The sequence below is a fragment of the Anomalospiza imberbis genome, chromosome 13, assembly GCF_031753505.1.
Source record: "Anomalospiza imberbis isolate Cuckoo-Finch-1a 21T00152 chromosome 13, ASM3175350v1, whole genome shotgun sequence".
In the NCBI taxonomy this organism is placed as follows: Eukaryota; Metazoa; Chordata; class Aves; order Passeriformes; family Viduidae; genus Anomalospiza; species Anomalospiza imberbis.
Genome location: NC_089693.1, coordinates 7,483,225 through 7,508,670, shown reverse-complemented (window position 1 = coordinate 7,508,670; position 25,446 = coordinate 7,483,225). Strand labels below are relative to the sequence as shown.

The following is a 25,446-nucleotide window of genomic DNA, read 5'->3' as shown; positions in this document are numbered from 1 at the left end:
AGAAGACCTAGCATCATGTAGCTTGTAAATGATAGCTGGGTGGGCCTGGCTGCTGCTTGTAAAGGGGGGAGGAAGAAGCGCCAGGAAAGAAAAAGAGCTGCTTAAGCAAAGACAGTTTTGACACAGGAGTAAATGGATGTAAAATGCAAGCGAGTATATTTGGGTAAGGAATGACAGAGACTGAAACAGCGTTTCAGTCTGAGTTGGGAGGGCAAAGCCCTTGTTACTCCCCAGGTGGAATTTGCTTGGACTGTAGGAGGCATGGTATAATTCAGCTCTACAGTGCAAGCAAGGGGACTTGGACCAGCAGGACCCATCTAACATAGAAGAAGTATGAGAGGGAAGTGAGTATTTAAATAAACATGCCCTACCCTCCATTCTCCACCCAGAAAATAAGTGAGCAAACATCATCTGTGTTAGTGATGCACCTCATATGGTCTTGATTAGAAGCTGGATATGAGTCTAGGTGGGTCTGCATGTGGTGAGCTCCCCAGGATTTGTGAAGTATGGTAATGCTCTTGAAGCTATTGGGTCTTGCAGAAGAGCAGTTTGCCTTAGTAATAACTGAGGAATGCCTCAGGAATATGTACTTAGAGATGTGCAGGGAGGAGTAAACTGTAGCCCACTGACTGTAATTCATACCTCAACGCCTGCCTGAGGACACCAGGGCAGGGCTGGGAGCTGTCACAGCTGTATTTGGTGTGAACCAGGCACCCATGTTCTTGCCAGGTTAATGAACCAAGGCAGAGGAGGAGGGAAGGTCTCAGTCTTCAGCAGCAAATGGGAGGATACAAGATTTCCAGGGCAGGAAATCTTGGAAGGAAAAGAGGGGGAGCTAGATGAGATACTGAAGGACATGAGAGGGAGTGAAGTTTCAGGGGTGGAGTTTCTCTGCTTGGTTGGTTTGCTTTCCTGTGCAACCACTGCCAATTTTGCAATCACAGCTTGACTCCTCGAGCTTTCAGAAGAAGATGCATTTCTGTTTTGTTTAAGTGGGTTCAGGTGAACCCAGCCAGTGCAAAGTTACACTATTCTTTCTAAAGCAATAGGAAACCAAACAAAATATTTTTCCTCGTGTATCTTTCAGGTGCCTGTAAACTAAGACTGATTTGTCACTTCTAGGAGCAAGGGTACGACTCACGCTAAGTTGAAAAATCAGAGAGAAAAGGGAAAAAGTCATTTCTGCAAATCCCTGAGAAGGGATGTGCTTGTGTATTTTAAAGGACTCAAAGACCCTTGCTGACCTGTGCACCTAATTGTTATTTCCCTGCATTGCACTCTACGTAAAGCAGCTGCTGGTTTGGGGGATTATCCTTTATATGTGTGTGCATGTTTTTCTTGTCTCTCTATGGGTGTGGTATGTGTATGTTAAATAGTGAACTAAAGTATATCTGGCTCAGGAAGCTCTTGGGCTTTGTTTGGGAGGCTGGAACACAATGCAGGTTGTGGAGCTGTGTTTACAGTCTAGTGTTAAGTCACTGGGGGGGAGCGGGGGATGCCATGGGGGAGCCCCAAGACCCCCAGGCACCAGTGCTGAGTCATAGGAAATTCACGCCTGGGCATGTCACTGGGAACAAGCTCAGGTCTTTTTCTGTCTCTTCTAGAATGCTGCCCACATGGCTTTGAGTGTCAGGTCAAAAATAACCCTGACTTTTTTTAGCAAACACAATCAATAAAACAAGAGCCAATCTGGCTGCCACCTCCTTCCCAGCTGTGGTTGCTCTGTAACTCCTGGCTCAGGGCTGTTCCATCCCTCCCTGAAGGTCATTGCTTGGATGCTGCAGCTTGCCCTGGTGGTAAACCAAGATCATCCCATTCCTCCTTCCCACGTCCTTTCTCCTGGAGGACCATCACTTTGCTATGTAGGAGTTGCAGATAGGAAATGTTTTCAACCTTTGTTTCTGGCCTTGCTCAGTCCTGCAATCTCATGGCCCAGGGCCTGAGCTGGCAGCCCTGCCTTGACTCCAGAGTTCCATTGAACTCTTGGGCCTCCTGACTGACTCCTCCCAGTATGTGTTTTGTTCTGAAAATGTTCGCAGGGGCCATAGGCAATGGCAGGGAACACAAAGTGGCTGTAATAATGTTCTGTTTCTCATTGTCTGGGACACAGGCGATCTGAGCTGATGAGCAGGGCATTGGGGATGAGCTGTGACTTACCCTGTCATGCAGCAGCATGTGGGAGCTTGTGCTGTGTCCTTAGCATAACCCCTCTTGGCATGCAGACAAATTGTGGAACATGTGGAAAGCAGAGGTGACTCTTGTGGGTCTCTCCTTTCTTGGATCTGCATGGTGAGAGCAGAGAAATACATGGAGACTTAGACCAGGCTTTGCGTTTTACTTTTTTTGGAGATGGATGTAATTTGAGGTGTGGCTCAAGTAGGTCCCTTGTGCTAATTCACCTGTTCTTGTGCAAGCACAAGGCATAGCAAATGCTGGAGGAGGAATCTGTGGCCCCTGTGACTGCTCTATAAGTGGTCTAAGATCCCTCCTCTGCTTGCTCACCATGTGGGGTCCTGCAACCTTCTTGCCTAGAATCACAGGACACTTCTCAGTGTTTTCTCATCACCCCAACCCTTCACCACTTTGAGATTCTTCCCCTCTCCAGAGTCAAGTCCAAAGCCAACTATTGCATCAAGGCAGATGTGAGCTTGGGTGCACATGTTCAGAGACTTCCAAGTTTGGTTTCTTTTACATATTGTCTGAAAGGACCTGCCAGATGTTTTCTTCCCTCTCAGTTGGCTTTTAGAGAGGACTGCCTCCACCTGCTTCTCAGAAAAGACCCTCTTGAAAATGTTTGTGTTTCTGGAGGGAGGGGGTCTGAGTTTAATCTGAGAGAAAGCCAGAACTGGTGGAAAACTGCCTGGGAGATGAGGATTGAACTCCTTTCACACCACACAGCATTGCAGCCTCTTAGCAGAGGCCTGTGGCCACAGCAGCCACACTGCTGCCAGCATCACTCCTGTGCTGCCGGTAACAGGGGACCCTGTTCTCTGGGGCTGCTGATCTGTCACCTTCCCCCGCCTCTAATATTTACTGAAAATGATCCTGCGGTGACAGATCTATTTCTGTTTTTGTTCTCTGTAACATACCTGCCAGACTGCCCCAGGCAACTGAGGAATTTGTAATAAAGGCAATGTTTCCAAACTAAGCTTGGTGCTCTCCTGCCAGCAGCACTTCCAGCCAGCAAAGACTCGGACCCTGTGTATCCACCCCAGTTAGAGACTGGATAAATATATGACTTTTTTCATTTAGGCCCTAAGTTTTTGTTGAGAGGTTTTATTTGCTTTCACTCTTTTTGCACGACCCATTTCAATCGTGTCTTTGTTCACTGATGTGTGCAGTGAGGGGCAATGACTTGGGCAAGGATGTTCAATGGCTTGGTTGCACGTTCCGTGCTTGAAACTGTGGGTAAACCCATGATATTCGACTTTTCCAAAAGGCTGGGAAAACAGAATGGGGCTGGGTGGTAGGGGACAACATCCTGCCTCTGTGTGCTGTCCCTGGCATGGGCTCAGCAACCATCTGGTTGTGCCACAGCTGAGCCTTTCCTTCTTCTCCACAGACACATAGAGAACTGGAAGAACTTGCAGACACTGAATGCCGTTGACATGGAGCTGTACACAGGACTCCAGAGGCTGTGAGTATGTCCTGTGTATCAGGGAGGGGAATGGGCTGGGGCAGCCCCCTCCTTCCAGCAGAGCCATGGCTTCCTTCCCTCTGCAGTCTCCATGCTGCCAGTTTAAGCTGCTGGATCTACTGTGTTTTGCTATGGGAGTCCACAAAACGGAGATGAAATGCTTTTTGGTCTTGGCTGGGTCTGTGAGGAGGAGGATTGCTAGCTCCTGACAGCTCTGTCAACACACATCAGCCCTGACCTCTCCTCTCCCCTGCTGTTCTGGTTCTGGGCTTGTGTGTTGCTCTGACTCATTCCAGCCCCACAATGTAAAATTCCAGCTGTCTCCACCAATCCTTCATTGCTGGGCTGTTAATCCTCATTTAGTGCAGTTACCATTGTGGTGCTCCTGTGCAATAAGGGAATTGCATCTCCCTGCACAGCTCTCCGAGCATGGAGAGAGGTCAGTTTTGTGCATCATGGAGGGGAAACTGAGGTCCATGGGATTGAGGGGATTTTGCATATGCTTGGGAAACCTGGCCAAGCAAGTATGCCACCCAGTCTCTTAATTCCCCCTCCTGCATCCTCTGGATATGGCATGTGTGAGATGCAGAGTGTTGCTCAGGGCTCATCAGAGACTCTAATAATGTGTTTCACTGGGAGCTTTACATTAAGTACAGCTCCCATGTGGGCTGGAGGAGCTGTATGGGGCTGATCACTCAGTAACTAAATTCCAGCAAGCTGTACTTTTAACACACAAAACCCTTGTAAGCAGGCTGGCTGTTGTTCTCGCCTCATGTAACAGAGCAGCAGAGACAGCAGATATTTACAGAACTACAGAACATGCTGAGCTGGAAGGGATCTACAAAGATCATCAAGTTCAACTCCTGGCCCTGCACAGGGCCATCCCCAGTAGTCACACCATGTGTTTGAGAGTATTGACAAATCCTGGTTGTAGTACTGATAGACTTTTTCCAAAGTAAGCTGTGAAAAGGATTATCCTACCTTCAAGATCCAGAATTCCCTATGGAAAATACCCTTCTTTATTAGAGCTGCAAGCAGCAGGGTTTCCTCTTGGGTATGAAGATGGGAGATGACTTTGCTGTGGTCAGGTTTGATGTGCAGTGCTGCTTGTGGAGATGGAGGGAGAGCAGAGGAGCAGGAGATGGCCTATGCCACCCCAGCAAGCCTTGGTGGATATGAGAGCAGAGCCTCGCCCAGCAGCCACTCTGTGCTAAGCCTGTGCCGTGGTACCACGCCAGATGGAGATGAAAAGCCAGAATTCCTCTTTGCTCGTGGCTGCCCAGGGACAGATGTTCCTCCTGGGAATGGTGTGGGTGGAGTCACGGGCTCCCAGCACACTTGGTGTGCTGGGCTGGGCTTTAGAGCAATTGTCTGCCTTGACTCCATTGCTGCCCTTGTGCATCTCTCCGCAGGACAATCAGGAACTCAGGACTACGAAACATCCAGCCACGAGCCTTTGCCAAGAACCCCCACCTGCACTATATGTAAGTGCCAACGGCTCCTGTCCCCTTTTGCCTCTTCTCCCTATGGAACTGTGGTTCCCAAGGTAGATCCCCAAAGTCCCTGTGGGCGACAGCAAGGAGAGGGAAGGGGAATGCTGATGGGGAAAGAGAGGCAGAGGTGGGAAAGGGCAGGGGATGGAAAAGCAAACTGCACATGGAAGTGGAGTGGGCTGGAGTGCAGGATGGGGAGAGCTCCTGCTGGGAAGCTGAGGGATTTGTGTTCCTAATAACTGCCCTGGCTTTGATGGCCGCTCTGACGGGCACTGCATCATTACCAGCCCGGTGGCTGCTGCGCATTTCCCTTTCTGCGGAGTTTGGGGACAGCCGCCCGCCCGCCCCTGCGCACAGCCAGCGCCTGCCCCACTCATTACTTTTTAACCAAAGGCTGCTTTACTGACACAAATCCTGCGGTATGGAGCTGCCAGCTCTGCTGCTAATTACTGACTTCTTAAACTGGTGTCTGCAGGGGCCGTGGGGCAGGGATGTTTTGTGCCGGAGAGGCTGGAGCCCCGTCATTCTGGGACATCGCACAGGTGTCCAGCTGCTGGGGCATGGTTAGCTAGTGAGTGGTGTCACGGGGAATTTCCACACCCTTGAGGCCAAGTGCACCGGTTTCTTTTCTAGATATGTATTTACTTTTCCCAAGGCGATAAAGCAAAGCCTGAATTCCAGGCCACTGTGCAAGGTGCTCCGTGGGCTTGAATTATTTTGTCCAAGTGACTGTGTCCAAGATCAAAGCCCTCTCTGCTCCACTGTAGATATGAAAGGTGCAAAGGGTTTGGTGAGAGGCCCTGGCCTTGGGCACCAGCTGATGGGCTGAATGGGAGTGTTTATCCCTGCTTTTTGGAAAGCAGTGCTAGTGGCTTCTCCAGTGAAAAAGTGCATTCATTTGAGTGTGTGGGTGCATTGGGCCATCGATACAGACTTGTTCCTGGGGCAAGGAGATGGATGCGACCTGCAGAGCATTTGTCTTTTGATGTCTGCTCAGAGATGATGTGAACTGAAAAACCCCAAAAGCTTCCTTTTTGGAAAACCATTTACAGTTGCTAAGTGACAGTAAAGTACTTGCTAAATAGAAGATCTGCAGTACCAAAGGACATGAATAGTTGAGGGCATTGTGAACATGAACTGAGCCTTTCTGAGCTTAAAGAATTGCGTATTTTCATAATAAACCCTTGTTAATGCTGACCATTGGGATATTCCTGATTTCTGCTCTTTGTTATTTTGATTTGTAGCATTTGTTTTGTGTTTTCTGTAGTTGTTTGTTCCTGGGAAGCAGTTCTCTCTGAACCATTCTAAATTGATTTTCTTTTTTTTTTTTTTTTTTTTTTTGACAGTTGTTTGTCAATTGTGCAGTTGCTGTTTATGTATCTAGCAGATAAAATGAATAACATTTGATTCCTGATGAAATTAGTTTGGATGTCGTAGGAGTTTAGAAGGCCATGTATGCTAGCTTTGAGGCTGAATGTGCCATTAATGTGTACACAGGCAATTGTTGCTGCTTTTCCCCAAAGTGTTTGTTTTTGTCTTTTGGAATTACTTTTGTGAGTGGAAAAAACCCCACATCCATCTTCTGTCAAGAGTTAGGATTGGTACGTGGTGATGAAATATGTGTTTGTTTACTGCTTGGGCCCTGTAAGATTGATCATGTTCTTAACATCTTTCTTTCCTTGCCTTTTGGAGCTCGAGGCAAGTAAGTATATTATTTGCTTGGTGTTTGCCAGTGGGTTTTGATGCTGTTCCCGGGGCTTGGCAGTGTGGATGTTCCCCATGAGGGATGCTGGACAGTCGAGGATAGATCTCGGGGTCTGGGTGTCAAGGTGACCCCGAGAGTGTAAGAGTCCTTGTTTTGCAGCCAAAGAAGAAGTTGGAATGCGTAAGGTCAGCTTCTCAAGGTTGTTTATTTTCTCTTATCTATAATATTCTTTCTCTGACCTGCTGAGCTCCATCTAGCAAGTCAGCCATGGCATTGTGTCTGCCCTCTAGGGCAGTGTTTACATTTTATACCAGAAACTACGTGTGCTATGTTTACAATAATGTGTCAATAGCTCTCATTTATGTTAGACTTTGTTATGTTACACATTTATGTTATGTGTGTCTCTACCTTAAACCAATAGAAAAGTATCACCATCACAGCAAGATGTGGAGGGCAAGAAGAAAGAGAAGAAGGTCAGGACATGCCCAAATCCCTCCATCTTGTCCCCTTGAACCCCATTCTAAAAAGCCCCAAAATTCTACTTTTTCACCCTGGGTCAATTCACCTATTACACTACTCAAACCCTTGTGGCTTGTAATTCCTCATACAAAGTTGGCAGTTTTTTCCATGGGCTAAAATCAAAGCCACAGGTGTTTTTGACTTCATGCCAAGGTCTCCGAGGCCCCTGCCAGGGTCTCAAGACAGCCGGGGCAGCCAGAGGGATGTCCTGGACTCCCACAGATAGAGACCTGGGCTTGCAGGGCTGCTGGCTCCCTGCTGCTTCCCAAAGGCTCTCAGACCATGCCTTTGATGCTTCCTTGAGGCTCTGCACAGCCTGGCAGGTGCCTGGTGCCACCTGGGATCCCCTCCACGGCCTCAGCACTCTGCCAGCACATCAAGGTGCCTCCTTGGATGCTCTGCCTCCCTGGGAGCTCAGCTCAAAGGCCTGACATTTTCTGCAACCTCTGCATGTAGGAGCCAGGGATAAAAGGATTAATGGAAATGCCACTCTGCTGTAAGTCTTGGACTGCTGTAGCCAGGTACAGCAGTGGATGGGAGTGAAGGATACTGTCCTAGTCCTCTTGTGATGGGGCTGAGTGCAGGGCTGGGACCATGGGTGGGTGCTTAGGGCTTATTGAGTTACTGCTACATATTTTTGCTGCCACTGTGGTTTTCTTTCTCCTTTTGTGGCTGTTTGGATGGTTGCTGGTGTAGCTGAGTAATAAGATGACAAATGTGTCTAATAAATGACAGGGTGGCTTCACTGCCAGGGAAGGTTGGCACAGGGTGGTGGGGGCCCTAGGCTGGACCTTTGCAGGGTGTTATAAGCTGTGTCTGAGCAGTTCTTTTCACTTGAAGCTCATGTACAAGTTCTGAGGTCTCATAAGCTTATTTCCACCCCACACACACCTCCCTTCTCATCCTGGGTTAAATCAAAACTTCCTGCTGAACTGAGTTTTATCCCAGTGCCTTTCATCAAGGTTTCCTCCTCTCAGATGGGCCAGATAGCTCTGTCTTCTCCCAGTAACATCTATTTCTGGCCCTTCCTCTGTGCACGCGCTTGTCTTCAGACCCCAGCTGTGTAATCACAAGCAGATCACTTATTCCAGCTCTAATTGCAGGAGCTCAGGTTTGTGAGAGTTTGGGTGAAGCTTGGCTTGGTTTTTTCCCCCTTCTCATGAAGGGGATTTTCAGCACTCAGTTGCTCAAGTGGTGGACCTCAGGGTGCTCCAAAGTGCAACCTGGCAGGGTCATGCCCGTCCTTTTAAGGTTTGAAGTTAGCTGTATTAAGTGCAAGGGGCTTGAGGCTGATATAATCAGTGGAGGAGCAGTGGGTGACTGTGAGCCAGAGATGTGAATCTAGAAATAGCTTTGGTTTCCTCTTCCTTCTCCTTGAACGAGGACAATTAGGGCTCCATGGCCTGTCTGATCATTGGTGATGTGAAGCTCATCACTGCTGCAGAGACAATCCAAAATGTAACAGTGGGTTTTGCAGCATGGATCTACCTCTTCAACTGGTGGTTGTGCTGAGACAGTTCAGTCCTTCCAAAACAAATACTGGCTGGGTGCTAAATAGGGGTGGATGTGTGTCTGATCTAAGCTGGATCTCTTCCAGTGGAGATCATCTCACTGGGAGAAGTTGCATCGGTAGGTTCCTGGTCCAATTTCTGTGCATGTTTGACAACCCTTTGGCTATTACAGGGGTGGTCCTGGGCAATCTCATGTGCTGGATGTGAGGACCAACAGGTCCAGACTGTGGAAGACTGAGCCTTTGTAGCCAAGGTTTCTGAGTGTTTGTGTTAGCAGGTGATGCAGCTGAGCAGAGGAAATGTTTGTGTTGACAGAAAACCTCAGTCTTTGGCTTGAGGCTGTACGAGAAAATTCTAGGATGGTATGGTTTCTAAGTTTGAGAAATAGAAACCATCTGAATACATATTTGCTGTGTTGCTGTGTTTAGCACAGCTTAGTGAGGAAAGAGCTTTGCATGCTCTCACTGTCCTCCTAATGACACTGGAAACCTCTGGCCAATTTATTTGAACTTGATAGAGGGTTACAAGATGGGAGGTTATCAACTTCCTACACATATCATGAAACCAGGCAGAGGCAGAGTAAAGAGAAATTGTTGCAGTGCTTTGTGGGGAAGAATTCAGCATTAACATGTTCCTCATTAGGCACTGGGAAGTCCACAGCAGAACTGAGCTTCACAGTGCACCAGGAACTGGTGCACAGGGGAGGACAGGACTTGTACTGGCTGTGGGACAGTAGAACTGTGCATGCAGCAGAGCAGGGTCCCAGCAGACTGTGTCTACAGCCAGACAAGTTGATATTTGCAGTGCCTGAGCCACCCTTTCCTGGGAGTAGGTACTTAAGAGACTGATTCCCTTGGAATGTTTTCCGGCTGTGTGGCGGCTGTGTACTCAACCAGCCAGTCAGGAGGCACTGCCTTGTATTTGCAGAGGTAATTGTGCACACCTTATTTATTGTGTAGTAAAGAAAACAAATTAAGGCTATGTAATTACAGAGACAGGCATGCTTTTAAATAAGGCTTAAGTAGTCAGATTTCTATTTAGAAAATTAATAATTACCATTTCTGTCTGCATCAGAGGCTCTTCTTAAACTGTCTTCCAGAGGTTTATACATGCTCAAAATTAGTTTGTGGGCCAGCCCAGACACAGCTTCTATCAAAGAGCACTCTCTCAGTGCTGCCTGCCAGGGTGAGGACAGGGCTGAAGATCAAGATTTCCCTTCCAGTCTTCAACCAAAGGTCTTAAAGATGGAGACCCTGGGCTGGTTCATGCTGTGTATGATTGTTTTTTTGAGTATGGTGTGGTCAGATGACCAGCTTCCCAGGTGTTTTTATCTGTGTGATCGTGTTGGTCACTTTCTCCCCAAAATGAGGACTGGGGAATAACTGGAAGGTGCTGGCAGGAATGCTGCAGGGACCTGCTTTGCCTGTTGAAAGACTGAGCTGGATGATCCATGGGCTTCTTTTCATGGGCACATTTGAGCTGTGATTAATCTGGAGCTTCCCAGAATGTCCTTTGTAGTTTGTGGTGTTTTCTGAGGATGGGGTTGGCTTCAGTGCTCTGGTTTGGTTCAAGGCAGTTGTGTAGTGTCAGATGAACTGGTACCTTGGTATTGAATATAGTTTGTAGCTCTGGCATGGGGATTCCCAGAGTTATGTTACAGGAAAAACACATGGCTGCATCCCCTGAAAATTGAGGGGGCTGAGGTAGTATGAAATTGGTGAGTTACCCTCTGCCCTCTTCAGTGCTGTGTCAGGACAGGACTCGTAGCACTCCAAAAACTGAGGCCTGTGTGCTTTCAGAGGACTGCAGGCAACCCTCTGCAAGGCTGGCAAGCTTCACTTTCTTTGCTCTGTGTGTCTTGGAGCTTGACTGAGATCTTACACTAAATAAAGAGATAAACAAATAATCAGAGGCTGAATTATTCCAAGTGGAACACTGTTTCCTCTCGGTCATGCCTTGAGGGTCACTTTCCCCTGCTCATTGTTAATAATCTGTTGTCTTGCTCTGAAAGAGCCATTCTTAGATATGAATCAGGGTCAAACTCTCTCTGTCTTGCTCCATTCCATAACCAGCTTCAGGCCCTGTGCCTTCCTGCAACCCTCCACTTGATTCTGGATGTACTATGAACCTTCCTCCTCCTTCCTGATGGTTTCTTCCTGCTTTGTCTTTCCACCACTGCACTGCTGTCATACCCATCGTGGCAGTCTGCTCCTAAACCAAAGTGTTGTGTCTTAACTAGCCTCGATTTCCCATCCCTGCTCCTGAATCAATGCAGCCTCACAAGGCTGTGTGTACCAGCTGGGCACAGTGTATGACAGGGGGCGAGCTCTTAGTTCACTGGGAAGGTGGAGCAAAATGCATTTACCTAAACCACCTTCTTGATAGTTTAATGTGTTTTATTTTGCATTTCCTAAAGAAGAGTTAAATTTCTCCATGAATATCGGCAAAATAAAAAGTATGAGAAATATTTAAACAGCCTTTAAGTTCTATTAGGTGAATATTCCTTTACTATCCCTAAGCAGGCAGCAGCTTGGCTACCTTTTGATTCCCATTTGTACTCTAAGGATGTTCCTGCTCCGGCCCCTTCCGAGATCAAATCACTGTGCTGCAATTAACTTAGGGAGGCATTTCCCCCCATATGTCTCCAGCCCTATAAAATTCTGGGCATGCCTACAGCACAGCCACTAAAAGAAACAGCTGTAACATCTCCTCTGCTTCCATAAACTTTCCTGCTTTGCTCCCCATCTGCTTTGTCCCCTGGATGCCAGTGTAGTGCAGGTCCTTGCTGATATGCTAATCGGCAGCAGGGGTTTGATGGTATGTTTATTCCCCATTTTCTGCCGCAGGTGACTGATAAGCAGCTAACTGCAGCTTCTCCTTTTGCTGCAGTGGCAGAGGTAGGTCCTACGTTTTACCAGCCATTGTGCACAAGGCCAGAGGAGAGACCAGTTCCCTGCAGGACTGTGGCTTCCCTTCAGGCTGGGTTGAAATCATTTGACCTGCTTTCAGAGGGCTGGGTAACTAATTCCTGGCTGCAGGCTGCCTCGCTTGGCTGTGGAGAGTGTTTATTGTACTGTGATAGAAGGGAGAGCAGTGAGTTTGTGACTGATGTACTCTAGTGGGACCTCAGAGAGAGTTTCCAACTCAAGCACTTCATGCTTTGTGTCAAGATTTGTCCTGCTTCAGTTCCCCATCTTAAAACCTGGAATAACATTTATTTTCTCTGCTTTTATTTGATCTATTTGAGGCATAACACTTTGTATGATTTCTAATGAAACCTGGCCTTGAGTTGTGGGATGCTGTTGCAATGTAAGATCAGTTACAATAACTCTATCACCAGTAAGTTTTGCATACTTGGATTCTTATGTAATGTCTGCCACTTTGGAACCTGGGCTCTCAGGATTTTTCTGTGGGTTTGTCTCTCCTTCCTTCCTTTGAATGTTGAGATGATCTTTCCAGTTACATTGTGAGAGTTATTCCCCTTTCTGAAATTTAATCAATTGTCTTTTGACTGACATGTGAAATGGGCATCTGTGGTTTTTGAAAAGGTCCTGTTTTTTCACATCCAATCTTTAAAAAACTCTGCAGACGGTGCTGGGAATGTTTAAAATGAAGCTCTTCCTACAATATGATGTGAGGTTTGTTGTATGTTGTTTTTTTGTTTGGTTGAGAGTTTTTTTTGTTTGTTTGCTTTGTTTTCATTTTGAGGTTTGTGGGTTTTTTTGTTTGTTTTTTTTTTTTTTTTTTTTTCCTACAAGACTGGAGTAAAATATGAACTTAAGACAAGTTCGTGGGTTTGGGGGAATCAGCCTCTGACCAAGTCTTTGCTGTGCAACAGTGGCCTGATGGATATCCTGTGGTGAGCTTCCCCTCAAGGAGAGGTGCAACATTTTCCTTGGATGTGATCCTGAAAATGAGATGTAGTTGTACCTTGGTTAAACCTCACCACATCTGAGACCACCAGTAGCACAGACTGAGCTGATTTCTGGAGATTTGGGCTTGACAAGGAATGGATCTTGTTTCTAGGCTTCTGAGATCACTGCAGTGTGGAGGGGCTCCAGAAAGAGCCTCTGACTGTCCCTCTTGCTTCTTCCCCAAACCCTGTGCTGCAAAGCATTTCTTACCTGCCCGTGTCAGTGTGAGAGGGGCTGCAGAGGGAAGAGGAACCCTCCCTGGGAGGGGGTACCAGGGGACATGGAAACCTCCTTGAAAGCTGCTGGGGAAATGGACAGTCATGGCAGGATGAGTGGAAGTTAAGTGACCACAGAAGTTATCTGTCCTGGGATTTTTCTTTCCACGACCCTGGTTTACTAACAGTATGATTACAGGGCTGGTTTTCCCTTTTTGATATACTGGCAATAAGCACCAGGGCAGAAAAATAGAAACATTAAAATCATATGGTATTGGAGCAATAAGATACGACAGGGCATGAATGATGGGACATTAATTCATGATGGTGTGTGACAAGGCAGGAATTTAAATGTCGTAAGTTAGGCAGTCGTGAGTTTTATTGGAATTATAAAATTTTATTGGAATACTGGTCAAAGGGTGGAGTTTCCCACCAACCCCTCCCCTTATTTGTATTTGGGAAGGGATGAGTTGTGAATTACATCGGATGCGAGAGACTGTGGGGTGTTTAGAGGGCTGCCAGTGAGAGCCAGAGGTGTCTCTCCCCGGGGAGCTGTGGGTGACCGTGTCTTTAGCCGTGCTGCTGCCTGAGGATGACCGTGTTTCATGCCTGTTGTCCTCCAGCAGGCCTGAAGCCATGCCCGAGGCTGCTCTCCCGGGCGCTGTGCTGGTGCCCGGGCTGGGGCCGTGCCCGGTGCCCCGCGGGGCCGCGCTTCAGCACCACGGACAGGGCCGGCGGCTCCTCCCGTCCCTCCTGCGCTCGTTCCACTCCCTGCAGCCGCCCGGCCTCTGACCCAGCTCCCTGCCGCTACTGGAGCCTTCCTTGACCTCCCAGCCCAGCCTGCGGTTTGCCCCCTGCCTCTTCTGCCCTTCTCTTGGAACAATCTCCTTCACCTTTCAGCCCCAGCCTGTGCTGTCCTGGCTGCAGCTGCAAGCTGGCTCAAGGCATGGGGTGGGAGCTTGCCTGTGGGGTGCCCAGGCTGGTTTCACTGCCAGCAGTGTCTTTTTTCTTCCATCTCTCCTGCTGTGCAGCCAGCCTGCCCAGCTGCCTCTTTGACAGCTGCAATACCTGCAATATCCCAGGAAGTGTTCAAGGCCAAGCTGGATGGGTCTCTGAGCAGCCTGACCTGGTGAAAGGTGTCCTGGTGAAAGGGGTTTGGAACGATGTGATCTCCAAGGTCTCTTCCAACCCAACCCTCTCTAAGATTCTGTGGATACTAACTTTCTGAGCTGCACTGATTCCTGGCACTGACTGTGCTCTGCAGTGTGAATGGATTTGTTTTGCAGCACCACTACCCAGCTGCTGTCTGGGGGTTTCTCACATGAGTAGTTCTCTAGGACATCTGCCATCCAACCTCACTGCAACCGCAATCCGTGGGCTTTGGCTAAATGTTTGCTGTATCCAGTTGTGCGTGTTGATAATTGTGGGTAATTTGCTGTCTCAGAATAATGAAGGAATGCCTGCTGCACTCTGAAGCACTCAGTGCTTTGTGGTGATTAGTCTTTTCACTTGAAAATATTCCTCACAGTGACCAGCAAAAGATACTTCTTTTTAAGTACATACTGTATTGAGAAGAATGGGTAAAATGTAACTTTTGTGTGCAGACATCCCTGTTTATTTTGACAGAGTTAACTGTCAAAGGCAAAGTGTGTTTCTGCTTTTGGAGTGGTTATAAGTGTGGAGTGCAGCAAGCAGGCTTCACTGGCTGGATTAAGTCACCACCAGTCCCCTGCTCCCCTCCGCCAAGCATTCCTTGGGCTGTCAGGAATCATCATGCCACGGCTCAGGTGTGGCTGCAGGCAGGTCTCTTCTCAGAGCACGATTCCCCCCTGTGTGCTCAGGTGCTGCAAACAGGTTTTTGGGCACAGGTGCTCCTGTGCCCATGGTCAGGTGTGTCCCAGGCACCTGCTGTCTCCCTGATCCCCATGCCCACCCCATGGACACTGCGGGGAGGCAGCAGCCTGGCGCGAGGCAGGTTCTGCTCAGTGCTGTCTCCCAAGCTGAGCGTTTTTCTTGTCATCTGACGAGGCGTAGCTGGAGCATGTCAGCCTCACCTCCTGCTGTGGCCAGGAGGCTCCGCACAGCATGGGAGGTGGCAGCTGCCATCTCTGCTGGCTGATGGCATGGGCTCTTCAGTTCCTGCATGTGCACCTCCCTGTGCTGGCCCCCTGCCTGTCCCCAGCTCTGGTCCCTCGTGGTGCCCAGCTGCTGCTCCCAGTGCTGGGGGTGCAGGTAGCTCTGTTCCCTGCCTAATGGCAGGCTTTCTTTTCATTAGCTGCTGTAAACACAGGGCTCTGGCAGCAGCCTGCTTTTCAGAGCCCAGGAAGACCATTTTTCCTTTTATCTATAATTTAGTGAAGTGTCAAGCCACAGAAGTTTTAATGATAGTAAGCAGCAGAGGAAATTTATTTATTTGTTGCAAAGGTAGGTTTCATTCCAGGGTTGGGTTTTTTGCACTTCCCTCACAAGAAATGTTGGCTGCTCATGTAACCTCGCTCCCAGTGTGTTCAGGCTACCTTCCCTGAGAAGCTCAGCACTACAGTTCCTGCTTGGCTCAATGGCTTTCCAACCCCTCTCCCACGCATGACACTGGGGCCAAGCAAACTGAGAAAGGAGAAGCAAGAAAAATATAGTGAGATGGGAGCATTCATGTGCTGGCTGAGGTGTAATGGGATTCATGAGTTTCCCATCTTCCTCCTGTTGCTGTGCATCTCTTACATCTGCTTCCCAGGCCAGCCTCTGTGATGGATTTGACCACTGAGGAAAAGCAGGGAAGGGCTTTTTTTGGGATGACATGTAGTGCTTGCCTTCTGTCAGCCTATGAAGGTGCCAGTGCTGACTGGAGATAAAAAGTGGATTGATGTCATGGGGAGGGACCAGGGCTTCTTCCTGAGGTTCAGGAAGGCAGAGAGTGGAACTCTGGGCTGGCCAAAGAGGAGCAGGGGATGGGATGAATCTGTGGCAGGGACAGGGGCCAGGCTGGAGAGAGAAGGTTACAACAAGGGATTGGAACAAAGAGTCTTTAGGGAAGAAATGGAGAGTGGAAGGGGTTTGGGGTGTAGGAGAGGTGACAGGGAAATGGATCTGGAGAGGAGGAGGAGGATTGACTGGGGTAGGGAAGAAGCACGTGTGTGTGGGAGATCTGCGGGTGGAAGCAAGTGTAAGGGAGAAATGGGTTTCCTAGGAAATACGTGGGAACTGTGCCTCTGAATTAACCAGAACCTTCCTTACCCCTTTCGATGAGGCTTTGAAGGCAATATTAGAATCTTCCTAATTATTTTTCTTGGACGAATTTTGCTATCCTGATGATATTAATTATTCTTAAAGGTCAACAGCACTCACTTGAATCCCCTTCTGTTCTATCATGTAATCAGTTAATTAATTGGAAACCATTTAGCAGAGTCTGCTGAGAGCTTACTCTGCTGTATGCCCTGTTGTTTTGCTATTGCTGGAGATATATATATAGTTTTGTATTTATACCCCTTCCTTCCTTCAGAGGATCTGCAGAGCTCTTGGTACCATCCCAGTGCACCCCAGCCTCTGGCACTCCTCCTTGAGTCAGGAAAATTGGGGCTCAGGCCCAGCTGTTAGTTTTCTCATTGCTAACCCCTTCGAGGTTATTCAAGGCTCATTGATTTCTGGGCATCCAGGTAGGTGGAGATATTTGATTTTTTTTTTTTTTTAATATATAAATTTCATGCAAGAGCCCTCTAACAGCTGAGATCACAGACCTTGTTCAGGAGGAAGAGGGAGGACCAGAACCTGTCCCAGCACATCTGTGCTCAATGAGCTGACATTGAGGCTCTTGGGTGGACCTTGTCCAGCTCTCCCAGTGTCTGCCTGGGCATTTGGAGTGACCTCCCAGCTGGGTGGTACCTCTGATGAGCACCTGTCCCTATTGCTTCAAGGATGCTCATAGAATAATTAATGTTGGAAAAAAAACCTCTCATATGATCCAAGTCCAATTACAGTGTACTCAGAGATGCTGGGAAATGCCCTGTGGACATTGCTGTCCTTCTCATGCCATCCCCTCAAGCTGTGCCTTGCCACAGCTCTGAGCTCTTCCCTCACGCAGGGCCATCGAGTTGGCTCTGGGTTCACTGGAAACCCGTGAGCAGGAGGCATTCCCCGGTTGTTCTCTGTTCCCAGCTTGAAAAACAATGCAGTTTGAAACAAACAGGGTTGGATAAACCCAGCCCCTTGCTGGAGCTGGCAGCTGGCAACCCTTGTCCTCAGCCAGCACTCATCTCCAGTATTACTTCTGCATGCCAAAGCAGGAGGAAAGCCCAGTGTACAGTAATATTTCGGTCTAATGGATCTAGAATTGCTGCAGTTTGGGGCAGAGGAGATGAGGTGGGGGCAGTGAAGCCCTGAGGACCTCTTGGCTGCAGGAGAGCAGCTATGGGCGAAGGCTGTTGCCTGTTGCAAGTTGATTTTTTTTTTTCCTTGAGCAGAAGACTGGCCAATTCGGTGGATGCTGCTGGACTCTGCCCTGCAGGGAAGCTGGCAGGCAAAGGGACAGCAACTGCAGGGCTGACCCAGCTTTTAACCTTTCCTCAAGTCCTCTGAGAGTCCAGAGTCTTTGGAAACTGCACACAACAAAGGCGAGATGAGTGTAGTGCAGAGGGCCAGATCCCTGCATCTGCTCGGCCTCGAAGCACAGGGGACAGCGTGACCCGCATCTGGTGACGCCTTCCCATCTGTACCGTGGGCTGAACTGAAACTGTGAGCAGCAATCAACTCTGAGGGGTGATTTGTCTCTGAGCAAAGCTTTGTGCAGCTGGGAGATGCCTCAGAAGAGATGACTTGGAGGGTGTGCAAGAGTCATGGGGTAGGAGATGGCCTTTAAAATAAAGGCTGGGCTGGGTTGAAGGCAGCAGCAGGACATGGCTGCTGCACTGCAGAGACACTGGGAAGAGAGGTGTGGGGCAAATGTGCTGCTGTGGGAGCCCTGTGACAGAGGTGTTGTGCCTTAATGCCTTCCCACTTGCTCTGCAGCTTTTGTTTTTTAATGCTTTTGTTAAAAGAACAGTACAGGAGACCAGCCCCTTCTGCCTCCCTCAGCCCTGTTTTAGTGTGAGTTTGAAAATCAGGGACCTGCAGCTGAGAAATGCAGAGGGCTTGGTGGCTCCTTGCTCCAGTACCACACCTCCAGGAGCAGTGGTGTGCACATGGAATGGCAGGATGTCTTCTTGTGTGTCACCCACCATGGTGTCTCTCTCCTCTCTGGTGCTGGGTCCTCTGAGTTTGGGAAATTATTGCAGATTCTGACTCTAGCCCTAGAGCAAGAAATAATTTGTGGGCACTGAGATGATTATGTCATGACACATGCCTTACAAGGTACAGGACTGAACCTGTGGACAGGAGAAAGGATATAGCTTTGCTGCCCAAGCACACAAAGGAAGATTGAACCTTGGAGACTTTTTGGTTCTGCTGTGTTTGGCGTCGGAAAAACCCTGGGGGCTGCTGGGCTGTTGCTTGAGGAGCAGAACTGAGCTGTAGGTAATGCCAGACCATGGCTGAGGACCTCTGTTAATTGTCTCACTCCTCCACAGCACCAATAGATGTGTCCTGGTGCTGAGCCTGCACAGGGAGCAAATCCAGGAGAACTCCTGGCAGCGATGAAATCTCAAGCTGACCAGTCTAATGGCACATCCTGTTCTGCTCACTCTGCTTTCCGGGCATGCAAGGCTTGCACGCACTTGGCAGTGCCCAGTCCTTTTCCAGGCTGTCTCAAATGTGTCCTGCTGGGACTTGGGGCTGAGCTATTGGAGATTCCAATCGAGTCTAGTATTTGCAGAGCCTGATTTGTGGGGAGGCCTGTCCTGCCATGGCTTCTGGGACTTGTTGGGGTAATTTTAGCACATTCATTAAGGGAGGACAGTACATTTTTTCCCTTAATGAGCAAAGCTGCTTACTAAACAGGAAGGGGATGGGGAAGGCAGGGAGGGCAATGGGGAGTGTAACAATGCTTCTAGAGGTCATTGGAGTTATCTGGCAGGGATAAGCAAGCCTGAATGGAGCTGCCCCTGCAGCAGCATGTGAGGCTGTGACATTCTCTTCTCCTGTGGCCACCAGCACCCAGCTAAGGCTGCAGTGAGCTGTGAGATGATGGGAAGCACCTGTTGTGCCCAAATAGCAAGGGAGTCACATGCAGTGCCACCAGCATATCCAGCACTGGGGACCACAGCTGAGGATGTGCATTTCTCCTCACATTGCTGCCAGGCACTGGCTCATGCTCCCTTAGCCCCAGCTGCTCTGGGAAGTTAATCCTTCCCAGTCAGGATTTTCATAGTGGCACCATGTTATTAAAATGTGTGAAAAACTTCTCCCATGCAGAAATAAATGTGTCAGCTTGGAAACAAGGGCAAGTGGAGGATGGAGCTGCGTGGAGGAGGGACAGGTGCACAGGGTCCCTCCCCAGCCAGCAGCGTTTCTGCCATTGCGTTGAGCTGAACTGCATAAAATAACTTACAGTTTAATTACAGGGGCTCCTGCTTGTTGGTGTCATTAATGAGGCAACTGGCTTAATTTAGCTGAATAAAAATGGCTTTAATAGTGGAAACACTTCTGGCTGCTGGGTAATTAAGGGAAAAGAAAAAAATGCTGTCTCCTCTTGCATTAAAGCCCACTTATTCTGGTCTGCACGGATCTGGACTGCTCTTTGTTCCACCTTCACCCATCCCTTTTTTAACACCAGGAGCTCGTTCAGGACTCCCTAGGGCACTCCATGGCTCCATCTGTCACTCATGCTGTGACAAAATGGCAAAGGTCACCTCCCCTCCCTGTTGGTCCAGCAGGGTCTTGGCAGTGCCTGCGGGAGCCGTGGGTGAGTGTGTGGGACACGGTGTGTTCCCCCCTGAAATGGAGGAGGATGGAGGGAGACAGTAGGAACTAGGATTTAGCTGTCACTCAGTGGTAACAGCCTGCAGAGAGGTGCTGCTGGGGACAGGAGTAGGAGCCTTGGGAGCACAGCTGCTGCAGCAGGAGGGGCTGCGCAGTGGTGTTGAGCCTGAGCCAGGGGTGGGTTGGGTGGCTCTGCCCTGGACCTGGTCCAGGTGAGCTCTCTCCAACTCCCTCTCCCTACTCTACTTATTTTGGAGGCAAGAAGCACCCTGGCAGCTACTTCTAGAGACTGTCTCCATGGAAAAGAGCATCTTGTGAGTGATGGAGAAAATGTCCCATGGCAAGGAAGCACTTTGAATATATTCCAGGAGTGCTGATGGCAGATCTGTCCTGGGAGAGACAGGCTCCTGTTCATTGCTGAGAAAAATGCAGGGAAGGCATTTTGCTTCCTTCTGCCTGCGTTTCCTTGATGTGTGATGTGCTGTATTTTGTTACAGGTGGAACTGATGCATAGGCTGTTATAAAGGTTGTCTGGCACACTGCTACAGGACTGCTTCCGCTTTCCTATAATTCTGCCAGATTTTAATTGCTCAGACTGAAGTTTTCTGTTTTGGGTGTCTGCTCCTGGCTGATTCTATTTTTTCTTATTTCTTTCTGGTTTCACATAAGTGCTTTCTCAAATGTTTGAGGTGGTAGAAGGGAGGTTGGGAAAAAGCTGTTTAGTTCAAGGTAGAAAAATGCTGGTGATGCTGCTGTTACAGAACATTTGCATCCTCCTTTTGTGGAGGGAAAGAAATCTTGTCAAAGGGCAGATTTTGCTTGGAAGACTTGGTTTTGCTCAGGGACATCTTAGGTCAGCAGAATGGCTCTTGGTCCAGTTGGAGGAGGAAGTTTTGCAAATGATGTTCAGGAATGAATAAGGGAGAGGAGTAGCAGCTCTTCTTGGGACACTGCTGGTGGTGTGGGAGGGTGTAAAAGTGGGGAAGATCATAGGAAATTTGGGCATGGATAAGGAAATTGAGGCTGAGAAATATTTGGGAGTAGTTGGAGGGCAATGAGTTGTGCGATTCAGCCAGCTAGGAGGGAGAAGGAAATGGGTCAGGAAGGAGAGAAGCTGGCACTGCCCAGTCACAGCATAGGATGATGGGGTTCTTGTCATGCCTGTAACAGGGATTTGGAGGTGGCAACAGGCTTGGAAATGCTGCAGGAAGGCAGAATGGGCCTTTGAGAGGCCTTGATTTGGAGCTGTGAGAGGACTAGTTCTGGATGTGAGTGCCTTGATTTTCCCCAAACCTCCCCATTTATGCTGTACAGAACATTGGGAAACTTGGTGTGTGCAGCTGAGGTTTGTGACTGTGAGGAACCTTGCAAACACCAAACAGGGGTTACAAAGTGCTGGAGCTCAGAGCCTTACCTGTGGAGCCATAATCTAATCTCCTTGTGTGCATGCACTGTGATTCCATCTCTAATTACTGAATCACATGCTCCCTTCCTCAGGAAACCTGTCCCATCCAGCATGTGGGATGTATCTGTTCTGGGGAGAAACCACTGCTGTGCAGTGAAGTTTCTCTGGAGGAGTTTTTTTTTTCTGCAGCACGAGACAGTAGCTGTACCCTTTTCTATGTGGAATCCCAGTGCTGGCGTCTGTGACCTTTGGAGTTTTTGTGACCCAAGTGGTGTATTTTTAATGTGTGTTTGTGTGCAGCCCCTTTTGGTCTCTGTGCTGAGGTCTGTCTCTGAGCCTGAGGAAGGACCTTTGTGATGTTTTGGAGTACCCAAGGGGTCTGTTTCCAGTGACAGACATGCTCTGTCTGTGTATGTCCAGGTTGATCTGAAATGGAGCTGTGGGTGTGTGTCCCCCTGACCAGCCCTGCAGAAGCTGATGGTCAGGTCAGATCAAACCCTGGCTTTGCCCTTTAAGAAGAGAGTCTCCGGCCAGATGTGTGCAAGGGAAGAGCCGTCTCCTCTGTCCTTAATGCTTGCTGTGGGTTATTGTCTGGGGGAGGGAGGAGGAGGTAGGAGTTGGTTTCCAGGCACTATGGGAGTTGAGAGGCAGAGCACATCTGCCTGGCAAAGCCCCTTACATTAGTGAGGATGTATCCTTTCTCCATCTCTCTGTGTCCTAAATTGTAATAACACGATCATGCTATTTTTGATTCCCTTATTTGCGTGGAAAGCCTGTTGTTTTTTCTCTTCTCTTTCAGAATCCAATTTTCTCTTGACATTTCTGCCTAATGTAGCAAAACATGACCTTTGAGAAAGGACATTCCAGCGAGATTCACTCCCTCCTCTGCATTTCTGCCTCTCTCCCACATCTTGCTGTCTCTCATGCATCCCCTTTACGCTTCCTTCTTCTCCCTGGGCTGGGGGAGGGAGTTTACTGTCTCACTTTTCAGTAACAGTGAGTTGCTCCTTCCCCTCCCACTTTTCATCTGTCTTAGCAAAATTTCCAGGTGGTCAGTGCTCTGGGGTGGATAAAGGAGAGAGTCTTGTAATATTTTTCTTCCCCCCCGCTTAGCTTTACCTGCCATTTTTGCCACCTTTATCAGAGGCTGGAAGCAGTTTGTCTACAGACGTGGGAATGGTGGGATCAGAGTCATGTGAAATGAGGTACCTGTGGTTTGCTGTGGTTCCCACAGCGGGATAGTCTGATGTGAAGCAGAGCCAGAATTTAAAAAGGCAGCACTGTGCCATCATTGTATTTGGGCTTGTTCTCATGCCAGGCTCGTGGAGAGCCTTTGGGACAATGCTTTGCTGTGTGAGCAGCTTCCCCACTCCTAATTGCAGAGTTCTATGCAGGTGGGACAGGACTAGAATTGCTTTTCCCTTGCTGAAACTCAGTGTAAGGGAAGAAATGAATCTGCCATCCCAAATCCTCGTGCATCACACCTGTTCCAGCAGGAGCCATTCAGGGGTTTGCTCTCTTGGTTTTAGCACTTATTTGCAAATCAAATGGGGTTTGGGGGCTGAGCCCTGCACAACTGGACTGCCTTGGGTCACACCTCCTATTTGGGCAGCCCAGAGCTGAATGAACCTCGGGTGACTGACGCCTCTGGCTCTTCATTGCTCTTCCCCATGGGTCAGGCTGAGGCAGAAGGGCTGCCCTGCCTGCCTGTGGCTTACAGCGGGGATGGATTTGGTGAGGCAGCACCTCCTGTGTGACCTGGAGGCCAGCAAAGAGATTGGGCATTTGTGGTTCTCCCAGAACTTGTGATCATCCATTCGTCTGCTTGCTCACCCATGGGCTGGTCACTTGGTTGGTGGCTCTCAGGCTGGCAAGGTGTCCCTGGGAAGGCTGGCCAGAACAGAATGTGTTTCATTACCATCTTTTTGGGCTGTTAGAAACTGGGGGCTGTTCTCCTTCTGCTCACCCTGCTCCAGACATATTTCTTCCTCTTGTTTTTATTAATTCAGTTCCTTTTACATTCTTTCATCTTCTCTGGCTTTCAGCTAAAGAGTTGATGTCTGCTGGGTTGCAAAGCTCTCCCAGGTAGATGAGATTTATGTTTTTGCAAGTTTGGGCAGATGGAGAGAGGGATGGGGAGCTGTTGGCTGCTGTAGCAGTGGTACCCCTGGGTGCAAGCAGCACACAGCCATTCTGGGACACCTGGAATGCACAACTACTGCAGATCATATGATAATACCTTGGGTAATCATCGTGCTGTCATTTGAACCTGGCTGTTACTATTTTTAACGTGAGGTTTGTACTTAATTTTTTATTCAAGTTCTGAAAGACTTGTTCTTTTTGCTTGTGGTTGGTTGAGCTCCAGATTCATGGGCAAGAATCAGACATTGGATTTTTTTTTTCCTTACCATTGCAGCAGGATATAAATCGTTTTTCCCCTTAAAAAGAAAAGAGAGAAACTTTCATTTGGGTTTGTCCTCATTAAAATCTCTCATTATGGAATCTGAACTTGTTTTCTAAACTGCTTGACAGCCTCCCCATTGAGGAGGACGATGAGATCTGTGGAGGTGGTAGGGCCATGTGCAGGAAGAATTATTTACAGTGACTACTTTTTTTTTCTCTTAATTTTCAGAGACCTCTCCGGGAACCGGCTCACCACTCTGTCATGGCAACTCTTCCAGACACTGCGACTCTTTGAACTGTAAGTCCCACCCTGGGGGTATCTCCTGGGAAAAGACAGGAGGCTGAGAGGAGGAACGATTTCCAAATGGAGTTATTTTAAAGCCAGAAAATAATTACCTAAAACTCCAGTGGGCAGCAACATCCTTGGGAGGCTTTCCTGGGTATGGGAGCACCAGAGCAGAACTGCTTCTCTTTTAACTTCACAGCAGCTGGCTAATTAATGTCGGGATGATGAACAAGTCATGCTTGGAGTAGTAAATGGTTCACTAACTCTGGGAGAACATTAGAAATACTTACTAGGCCAGATTTTGAGTGAATCTCTTCCAACACTTGCTCTCATCTGTCACAGGGTAGGGCTAACTGCTCTTGTTTAGTTGGTCCACATACTTTACAAGACACCCCTGCTTTTTAGGCCCATGCTTCCCTTTCTCTCTAGCAATGGAGACACCTCCCAGCTCTGATGTGGGAGATGATGAGATAGTTGTGTCTCCTGGGGCACTGGTGGCCTTCAGCCTGCTGAATTACTGATAGAGCATTCAGCATCGTGCTTGAAGAATAAGTGGACATGAAATCAATGGAACGTTGCCCTGATGACCTGTTTTGTTGAATTTTAGGAATAGTTGTTTGGTGGGTATAAAAAAATATATATGTAGGATTTGTCCCAGAGGATCCTGGGAAGCTCCATTCATCCTCACCGATGATCAATAGAGCTGTAAGCTAGAAGTGACTTATGAAAGAATAAAGGCAGTCTTTCAAGTGGGAGTAAGTGTGTTATCACTGGTGTTACTGCAGTGTATTTTATTTCTGTCAAATTGTTAAATGAAAAATACTAATAGTGATATTAGAAAATGGAGAAACGCCCTTCTAATGGGGAAATTTGGCTTGCAGAGCTAAAATGCTGAATTCAGAATTCGTCTCCTTGCTGATTACAGCTCTAAATATTTTTCAAGCCTGGCTCGGGTTTCAAGTTTAATAGCATGAGTCATTTGTATTCTTAGACCTTTACTTATTGTCATTGCACTGTCTGGCAAAACTCAGATTGATGGTTGTTATCCAAGAGAGACCCAAGAGTGGAGGAGCAAATGGGACTGCAGTCCTGAGCTGGAGGCACTCACAGGGCCTGGGGTAGTGGTGAGCCTGCAGATTAATGGGAATACTTCCAAAGGGGCTCGTTTTTATGTGCTTTTGCTTCATTTGGTCATATTTTGCTTCTTCAGGCACATCCCAGGTCTGCCAGCTCCAGCTGGGCTCAAAAGACCAATACCAAGCACAAAGGGAATTGAGAAGCTGCTTTTTGGGCAGCAAAGGGTATTTCACCTGATGAATACATCTGTTCTGTCCTGATATGATGATCCTGGCAGGGAACTGGTGTGCTTGGGGTGGCTTTGGATGGTGTCAGCAGAGTCACTTGGGGCCAGCACTCTGCAGCTTGGCGAGCAGGAAGGAGATGAATTACTTGGCTCCAGTTGGAGCTGTGATCAGAGAAGCTTTCTTGTAGATAACAAACCCCAGTGAATCA

General features: G+C 48.3%; 1 protein-coding gene across 4 annotated transcripts in view; it reads left to right on the top strand.

Moving 5' to 3' along the window:
• The window catches only part of NTRK3 (neurotrophic receptor tyrosine kinase 3), a 204,647-nt gene that overhangs the window by 29,226 nt on the left and 149,975 nt on the right, over window positions 1-25,446 (top strand). For 3 of the 4 annotated variants that reach the window (XM_068203717.1, XM_068203718.1, XM_068203720.1), the window contains exons 2-4: window positions 3,563-3,637; window positions 5,050-5,121; window positions 23,878-23,946. In XM_068203717.1, the coding sequence (XP_068059818.1) occupies window positions 3,563-3,637; window positions 5,050-5,121; window positions 23,878-23,946 (216 nt within the window). Of the gene's footprint in view, window positions 1-3,562; window positions 3,638-5,049; window positions 5,122-21,660; window positions 21,731-23,877; window positions 23,947-25,446 lie in introns of those variants that run through there. The other variant, XM_068203719.1, reaches the window with a different exon arrangement.